Genomic DNA, 9,567 nt, shown 5'->3' on the forward strand with positions numbered 1-9,567 from the left:
TTTAGTTATGGCAGCTAAGAATATGTGGGAACAGACTAGACAAAAACAATACAAAAACTGAGAAACTGGCAGCTCTTGCCTGTGGATATGGATAGCAAGAGCAGTAAGAATACTTTTAAGTCCCTTTAGTCTAATACACAGGTCAAGAATATTTTTACTCAAACAGGAGTAGTTGTGGACCGCAATTAATAGCTGAAGGAACTTTATTTGTGAGAGGAACAGGGCAAGAGTGAAGTGGGATAAGTTGAGCCTCCCAACAAAGGTTTTGTATTACAGAGCTACAAAGTCAAGGCTCTTATACATAACACAAGCAGAAAACTACAACTCTGTGTAAAAGGATGATTGATGAAGACTATGAAGTAAGGGGTAATTCCAGAAATAAGGAAAGAATGGGATTTTGGGCATAGATCCTGAAATAACAGTTAAACAGAATATTATATTCATAAAGCAGCAAAAAGTATAGCAAGAACTAAGCCAACATGGGAATGAAGAAAAGATTCTGCCAATAAGGATGACTGCAATTAGGGGTACACAGAACAAACAAAAGGGGACTGGAATTTCCTGGAAAACGCTGGCAAAGAAACCAAGGTAATTAGTGAAGGAAGCTAATAGAATGGGAAGAGGCAAAGAAGACATTTAGACTGCAATGTAGTGATTGCCTTCCCTATCAGGAACCAATATCAGAATATAGGCAGGCATGGATGAATCCCAAGTGAAAGGCCTGCACTAATTGAGTTTTTAATTGAATCTATAACAGAAATAGATATTAAAAATGGATTGGTAGGGCATATAAAATACTGCATAACTAATAAATCAGAAGATTTTAGAAAAGATAGTGAATTGCAGATGTAACCTCTCTTCCCCAAAGAAGCAATGAGAGGATATATGTATAGTTCCCAAATATGCGAAAAGGTCTAGAGGTTTTAGGATTTTTTTTTTTTCATTTGAGTGTTTGCATAAATACTTTTATACCCCAAGCAAACTACAAAGAAGTTTTCCTCCAGTAGGTGGCAAATATTGAAGGTGTGTTGGGGGAAGAAAGAGAACTGCGAACATAGGTTTTGGGAGTGTAATGAGTTGGCAGATGTTAAAAATTCTCTACAGAGTACTCAGTCAGAAATACTGGTTGAGCAAATGAGTGCAACTCAGAAAATGATTTTCTTGAGCTGGGATGCAAGATCTGAATTGCCTAGATACACAGTAGGGCCTTGTTTAAGTTAAATTCTGGTGGCTCCCAAAAAAGCAATTACTACGAAATGGAAATCAAAATCTAAAATCAACTATACTTGAAGTAGTGAATATTGTTAACAGAGATGAGAACAGGAAATGGGATCTTCAGAAAAGTGTATGAGTAAGTTACACAGAAAAATGCAAATGAGACATGCAGAAAAATGTTTTGGAGCAGGAAAAATGTTTAAGAAAAGGCAGTAATTTAATCATTTTTGTGATGTTCCTTAGACAAGAAATCACACACTAACATACCCTATAATGTTCGCAAATGTAAACTTCATAATACAGTCCGATTGTTTGCCTTTGTCACAAGTAATAATTTAATAAAGATGTTTAAAAATTGATTACCTATGTATAAGCCTACAACATACCTGTGTAAAATCCACACTTTTGACAATATGTCTGTGGGTTAATGTCATCATTTCATCACCTGTAACAGCATCCCATACTTTGCTGGACAAAGAAAAAAAAAAGCATAAGGATTCCAAGATTTATAACTAAAATTATTGCAAGGCAAACTAAACATTAAAAATATAAACACTCAAGAAAAAGCGTCACAACAGTAGAGTTAGGAGCAAAAGGGTGCTCTATATCAAATCCAAAATTATGCATATTAACACACATACAGATGGAATAATTCCATCACACTTTCCATGACTTACCAAAACAAAGCAAGTTTTCTTTCAATTGCGTTTTCAAGGAAAAAAATACCTCACTCCTCCCACAAGAAATGTCACATTGGCAGAGAGGAAAACAAGTTTGTGGGATGCAACACATATTTTTTGTTCAACTACCCTTTCCTTTGAAAGTGAAGTCAGTTGTGTTGTACATTCCAAGGACTGTGTGTTTGGGGAGGGGGGGTATGCATTCTTACAATGCTACAATATTCCCATGGCAAACACTCTGCACGGCCTTCAAAGCAAACAAAATCTGTGCACCAACATGCATTCAGTGTATGAAATCTGCTTTTGACCCTTTAAAATACCCACCCATTAATGCCGCACATCTACACCCCCCCCTCGCACAAACAAGTAAACCAGAATGCTCAAAAATCTTCATTCCTTCCTTTCTTACTAGGCTTTTGGATGTTGGCCACGGTGGTGCAGCAGTTAGCATTGTCGCCTCACAGCAAGAGGCTCTCCGGTTCGATTCTTGGATGGAGTGCCTTCAGTGTGGAGTCTGCATGCCCTCCCTGTGATCGACTGAACATTAGAAGACATGCAGGTAGGTGCGCGAGTGTGTCCCTTCTGTGAAGGCTGGGCACTGGGCTGGTGACTCGACATGGTAAAAATTCACTGCCAATCATAAGCAGACCAGTGATCCGCCATTGCGACCCCTAATCAGGAAAAGCCAAAAGACTTTTACTAGGCTTTTGGGTCTCTAACTAGTCCCAGCTCCTCATGTAGCAAAGCTGGATGCCCTACAACTACTTCAGTGGGACAGCCAAAATGCATTACTACTGCTGCAAACTGGTTTATTTAAATCACCTCGATACACTGCTCAACTACCTGTTAAATCAAAGACAAGTTAAGTTGAAGAGCAGGTACACTGAATTACAGTAAGGCTGCTGAATGTGGTCACTGCAGGTTTTTGGAGTTTTCTTATTTTTCACTAGTGTGTGATCTCTGGGCAAACTGAAAAGCTGCAGTGCACATTGGGACTTGCCCCTGCATAAAACTTACAAGTATTTACTTCATAAAATGTATTTAGACAGTTCAATGTACATGCTTTCTGAACATTTTATATCTGACAAAACTGTAGGAGATGCAAGTTCTGCTGAACACGTGTCCAATAACCCTTTCATTTATAATACATTTTTTTATATTCATTTTGGAATGATGAGTTATGCTCTTCTTTTGCTCATACATTACAAAGCTAGCACTCCTCCCCACAACTGCCAAATTTATTGTTACACAGTCTGACGTCATAAGTATAAAAACATATAATCTTCCTTTCATTTTTAAAATAAATCCAAATCACCGCCAAGTGTTACAACTCAATATGAAAATTTCAAGTATCCACAGGCCTAGCAAAAATGCACTCCTTAGTTACAATAATTTAAAACTAAATTTTAAGAATGCTCCAAGATCACTTCAAGAAAGGTTTTTGAAATCAATATCTAGGTTACACTATCCCTTTTTTCATGGGATAAAATAACTTTTTTCAACAGTGCACCTCACAGCAGTTTGTTCACACAGTTTGGTTCCCATACTGGGAGTCTGCATGTCATCTACATCTACATGAGGTTTCATTGGTGCTTTCAGTTTCCTAGGACGAATAATGGATATGCCCAAAAGTAAAATGGCACTCCTGTATGTGTTGGGTGCAATAGTATCCTGTGATGGACCAGCATCCCAACTACGACTGGTTCACTGTTTTATGCCCACTTAGTGCTTGGAAAGACTGTAGCTTCCCCACAATCATTAACAGGAAAAAACAAGCACTGGAACACAAGTACATGAAACGTTCCATACAATTAGCTTTCAGTTGGTCAAAAAGATTTTTCAGGGTCAGAAGTGGTTGAATATATGATTTGTTGAGTGCAGAAATAATCAAAGAGAGTGCTCAATATCAATGTTAGAAGCACAGGAGTGGAGTGAAGAAAATTCAGAACGACAGTGGAGTGTGTATAAGCACGTGCTTGAGTGGTTGCATGTTTCGGTTAGAGTAAGGGCTACGGAAGGAGACAGATGTGTTGGCATGCTTGGGTACTGGTATGTCTGAAGTGTGTGTATGGGGGAGGGTGTGACTTGTTTAGGGGACACTTAAGAAATGAGCATTTACTACACTAATGTGCAGGACCAGTTAGGCTAACAAGGTATTAGCTTGCTTCAAGGTGCTCACAGCTGCTGGCCATTTCATTCCAGTTTAGAGGGATTGAGGAAAGTTTGTCAACTTCCAAATATTATTTTTGGGCATTTAGGATAAGGTTATCATTTGGTAACCAAGCGGAGAGCTATACTAGATCAATCTTCTACCTCCTTTTTAATAATATTGTGGAAGTGGCAAAATCAATAAAATCATATTACCTTATTAAATAATTGTTAGAAAACAACATATTTGTGGGGAATTGTATAACACACACCTTTTAAGTTCTTCCATGTACACCGAAGTCCCAGCACTACAATTAGTGAACTCTAACAGGCACACACACACCTCTTAACAGCTTATTTCCGCCATACAAAATGGAACAGTCAGTGCTACAAGGTGGTGGAGGAAGAGGAAAGAGATTCAATTAGTGAACTCTAACAGGCACACACACACCTCTTAACAGCTTATTTCCGCCATACAAAATGGAACAGTCAGTGCTACAAGGTGGTGGAGGAAGAGGAAAGAGATTCATAACTAAAACAGTTTGCTTTGAGTAATTCACAAATCACATCTGGACACGAGCTCTATTTGAAGTTGTTTGGCCTAGCATGACATTGCACACAGAACAAATCAGAAACTAAGATGTGCAACTTATACAGAAGTTAGAATTAGAAAGAATAACAAACCTTGTGAAATTCTACTTTTACTACAGAAGAAAGTTACTAAAGACTTGTTTCACCATGAAAACATTACTTTGCTTACAATGATCATTATTCTAAGATTCCTGAAGCCATGCAACTGAGAGATACCATAAACCAACATCTGTCCTTAAGCCCATTTTGTGAGACACAAGATGCAATCAGAGACAACAGACCACATTGTCAGTTATGAGTTTTTTTTACATTTAAAGTGTAAAACACATGATCTCAAGTTCCATATATCCTCAAAAGAAACAAGTTAAACATATAGTACGAACTGTACAAAAAAGTAAACATTCAAATTTCAGAGTAACAAATCAAGAATTTGATAAAAAAATAAAATGTTACATTTGGAAATGACAGAATTAAAAAAAAAAAAAAAAAAAAAAAAAGACTGAAGAGACAATTACTTCATGAAGTGAACTCTCCTAGATTATCCAAGGATTCAAGGTAAAGATAACTGAAACAGAAGACACCCATTATTCACCTGCTTCAGAGAACTACAGCAGTAGTACAAAGATCTCCTGAAGTTTCTTCAGCACACAGCACATCATCTACCACTACTGATGAAGTATTAGTGTCCACAAAAATGTGTTTGTTAAATCCAAGTTAACCCATGAAATATATACCTTTAGAGTCTGGCATTAATAAGATGCACATAACTGAACCCAATACAAGTGCTTATAAACCTGAAGTGTCAATACCTGTGAGTATGCCTCCTTCATTTGATTATCCTATAAATATCCACTTTAAACCACAAATAGTTTACTTGGAGTCTGGTGAGTGTTCTAATAATCCCTGAAACAGCACACAAATTCTGGTTTGGAGTTTTGACATGGAAGACATAGATGAAAGCAATTCTATCAAACCAGATATCCAATCTTAGCTGAAAAATAAGCTCTACAGAAATATTATACAGATTAATTTTCAAGGTGTCTAGCCCCGTTTTACAGAATGTGTACAATCAAAAAGCATGGGAACAAAAGTAAACATTTTCCAAGCACAGCTATACAATTCTTTTATTTTTTTTCATTTGTTTACCTGGATGGTCTGACTGGGCATCACAGAAATAAATGTATTATACCTTGGTATGACTAAGAACATAAGAACATTGTTAAAAAGAAAGTACAGTCAAGAGTCTTGCATGATCTTTTAAAGGAAAGCCTGTAGTAACACTCAACAAAAAACGTAGGAACCTATATTAAGTACTACGGGCAAAAAAAGCTTTATAAATTTGTGCATGAATACCATGTGCACATACAAATAAGGACAAATTAAACAGAACCAACCTGCCTTTCATAATAAAACTAATAAACATAGAATGGAAATTTCTGAATGCAAGACAACTTACGCTGTGAAGTCTGCAGCTGCTGTAGCTGCTTTAGTAGCATCTTTATTTAATGTAGCACCCCAGACAGCACCTTTGTGACCCAGAAATGTGCCAATCCAGTCACCTGTATCACCTTGGCGTAACATAGGCTTACCATCTGCAAGAAGAGAGAAGAGAAAATCTGAAATTCCTTTTCAGGCTGCTTATAACTGTTAAGAACATAAAATATCTGCCTTTAAAATTAAGGGTCCAAATTTATAGATGAACAATTTTCAATTTTGAAATTTCAGGACTTAAAAGCAGATAATTAGCCTTTGGTGCAGAAGAAGCCCAAACAATATGAACTACAGAATATAAAATGATGTCAGAAAACAGCAATAACTGTTTGAATAAATGGTTGCATAATTCAGCCACTAGGCTGCTACCCATCTCTTTCATACACACCTGTACCCACCAACTCTGAGGACCAAACTAGCCATATCAAGTGTGGCAGCAACTTAAGGACTACATTCTCTCCAAATCCATTATAACGTCTGATCTAAGCATAAAACAATACTTAGAAGTTTTTTTAGTTAGAAAAATTGATAAATGAACAATAAAAAATACCATAACTACTGCAGACAGCTGTGGGTAGCTAAAAGGATAGTGACAATGCTTAGAGCTGACACTTTGAATTCTGACACCAAGTAATCCATTATTTCGATAGTGAAGCACTCAACTGCATTTATTGCTAAAACCCACTGTTAGCATTGTAACAATAATTCACAGTAAGACAATCAAATATGCAAGCAAACAATTACAAATAAACCATTGAATGTGTTACTTTATAAAAAGGCAATCAAATGCCTCCACTCTACCAACACAGCTTTGGTCTCATGCCATAAAATTACAGTCACCAAATACTGCATCAGCTGAAAGGTTTTTTCTATGCACTTTTGTTGTGACAGTGGATACTTACTTTCAATGGCCTAACCATGTGCATAATTTCATTTTCAGAATGGGATAGCAATCAATCGTTTCAATACATGAGTGGGGATCTACTCAATCTGGGAAAGACAAAATACACCTTTGTAGGCTATAGGGTCTGCAATAGTATGTGTCACCATTTTAGTTATCAGATGTGCAGACAAATATGATTTTATTTATTAACATCTGAATCTGGCTAACACAATCAAAACTGACATTTTATCAAAAGGCACAAGTACATTGCACCCTTGCCAGATGGCAGTCAGCCTGGCACTCTGTTTGGGGTAGTGACAGCTGGAACTTCTGCTATCAGCAGTCCAAAATGCTTAACTCGCACTCTGTGTTATCCAACAAGTTTTGAAATAAATTTCACCCTATAAATCTCTCCACTCCACGTTTTCCAAATAATTTTGGAACAAATTTCATCCTATTAATGTTATAAAAGGGGTGATTACTCCAACTTATCCATACAAACCCCAGATACAAGTTAAGGAAACATTCTTGGACAGGAACAGGATGCCATTCTACCGCAACAGAATGAACTACAGGTAAGCGCTGTCAAATCAACAACTACCATGTCTTTGCAGCTTAGGTTCATAGGTTGGTACTAAAGCTATCAGCCCTAGGGCCTATACAAGCCTAGCCATAACAATTCCCCGGCTACCTCCTCCCACACTATTCACTTCCCTGGACTCCTGTCTAGCAGGGCAAATGACATGATCCCCGGGGTGAATTTCCTTTCTCCCATCCAATCGTCAAGGTTGCTTTTGAAGAGGACCAAAGAGGCAATCAAGAGGATCAAAGCAGAGACCCAAACAAAAACCTAAGGCAAGACATGACATACAAATTCTTAAGTAAATTACAGTTCCAATTCCCCCACCATAAATTTACTATTACTTGGAAGGACCCATACCGGTTTCATACTTTGACACACACCATGCACAGTTTAAAAAATAACTTAGTATGAGGTAAACTGTTTTTAGGGGGGGTTATGGGGGCAGCACAGTGCTTCAGTGGGGAGCGCTACTGCCTCACAGCAGTTTGTTTTTCTGTTCAATTCCATAATGACTGGCTTAGGCGTTATTTTGCCATACATACACCACTTTTGTTCTGGAAAGATATAGTTGTTAATAATGCATATACATGCCTCTACCTGCCTTTATAACTACATTACAGGGAATGTCCGTGGCAATGTTAAGGCAACCTACAAAGAGACTTAGCTGTGTTGTTTGCATCATTACTAAGGAAGGGAAAGTGACGCCAAATTAAACTCCCTACCACAATAAAGACAGGAATGGTAGGTATTACATTTCTTTTTTTTTCTTTCAAATAAATTATCTGCAGCCCACAAAGTAACACGTTCTGAAAGTTCGCAGAATAATTCTAAAACAAAGTTAAGTGAAAACTGTGTGTGTATAGAGAGAGAGAGAGACGGGGAGAGAGTGTGTACAACATTGTCCATTTGTTTAGTCTTGATAATTATGCTTCGTGTGATTACATTAAACTACACCTTAAATAAAATGCAAAGGCATCATAACAATTATCGTCAAACTGATAAACGACCGCATAAGCATACACAGGGCTCACTCGGGCCGTAGTACCAATGACACCAGTGTACACTGCTAAAAATCCATCCAACATAATATAATTTATAAATATTATTTACCTTTGCAAGCGCTAATTAAATAGTAGCCGTATGGAGTAATGCAACTGAAAGCTAAATCAACCACCGGCCTAGTATGACCAGAGCAAGTTAGCGGAGTCTGCCTCAAAGCCATTAAACCGTCTCTTTAAACTAAATTACAAACAAACGCGTCCAAATCCAAATGTGTTCAGTATTTTAGAACTCGGCAAAAACACAACTGTTAAAAGTCCTCGAGCTGTAACACTGGCAGTGTGTATATGATAAACGCGCAGAGCCTTAAAACTCTCGGGTTCTGCTTCAGTAGAAGATATGTTACTTAGTATAACAATACAAGGGTGTCATCAAAAACATATCTTCTGAACCTGCCCTACCAACTCCCAAAGCGGGATCATCAAGAATGTTACAAGCAAGCAACCGCTAAGCTGCCAACTAAAATAAAAACATATCAGCCAGGGAAGAAGCTTGAGACTTGCGTGGGGAAGTACATAAACCGGAAGAATGCCGGAATTGACGAACAGTATGTACAGCATCCTATTTGATACCGGCTGGTTGGCTTTTCTTTGTTTTGAGTTCCGATTGACATTGCTGTAGCGATAGGGTTACTACCTGTCCCTCTTTGGGCAGTTGTGTCCTGAGAAAAAACCTAAAAAATGGCAAATGTCCTGAGGTTTTAAGATAAAATATATTTCTTAAGATTTCTTTAATAGTTGCATAAAACAGTTATTTTGTATCTGAAGCACATAAATATTATAGGAAATATCATAAGCAACTCAAATGCTATACAATAAGCTTTTATTTTGGCAAAAGAGAGAAGTTCTGTCCTTTGGACTGGCTGTGGGTAAGTTTTGTCCTGCAAAATCTCACATTTCTGCAAAAAAATGTCCCAC

At 37.5% G+C, this 9,567-nt stretch overlaps 1 protein-coding gene across 1 annotated transcript in view; it reads right to left on the reverse strand.

Moving 5' to 3' along the window:
- LOC122815604 (serine/threonine kinase receptor associated protein) overlaps window positions 1–9,187 on the reverse strand; it is a 399,436-nt gene extending 390,249 nt beyond the window's left edge. The window contains exons 1-3 of the mRNA XM_044088241.1: window positions 8,702–9,187; window positions 6,091–6,226; window positions 1,602–1,683 (exon numbers count right to left, since the gene is read on the reverse strand). Coding sequence (XP_043944176.1) covers window positions 1,602–1,683; window positions 6,091–6,226; window positions 8,702–8,813 — 330 coding nt within the window. The 5' untranslated portion in view covers window positions 8,814–9,187. The remainder of the gene's footprint in view (window positions 1–1,601; window positions 1,684–6,090; window positions 6,227–8,701) is intronic.
- Between the last annotated feature and the right edge of the window lie 380 nt (window positions 9,188–9,567).

The sequence above is a fragment of the Protopterus annectens genome, chromosome 11.part0, assembly GCF_019279795.1.
Source record: "Protopterus annectens isolate FY-2018-M chromosome 11.part0, PAN1.0, whole genome shotgun sequence".
Lineage (NCBI taxonomy): Eukaryota > Metazoa > Chordata > Ceratodontiformes > Protopteridae > Protopterus > Protopterus annectens.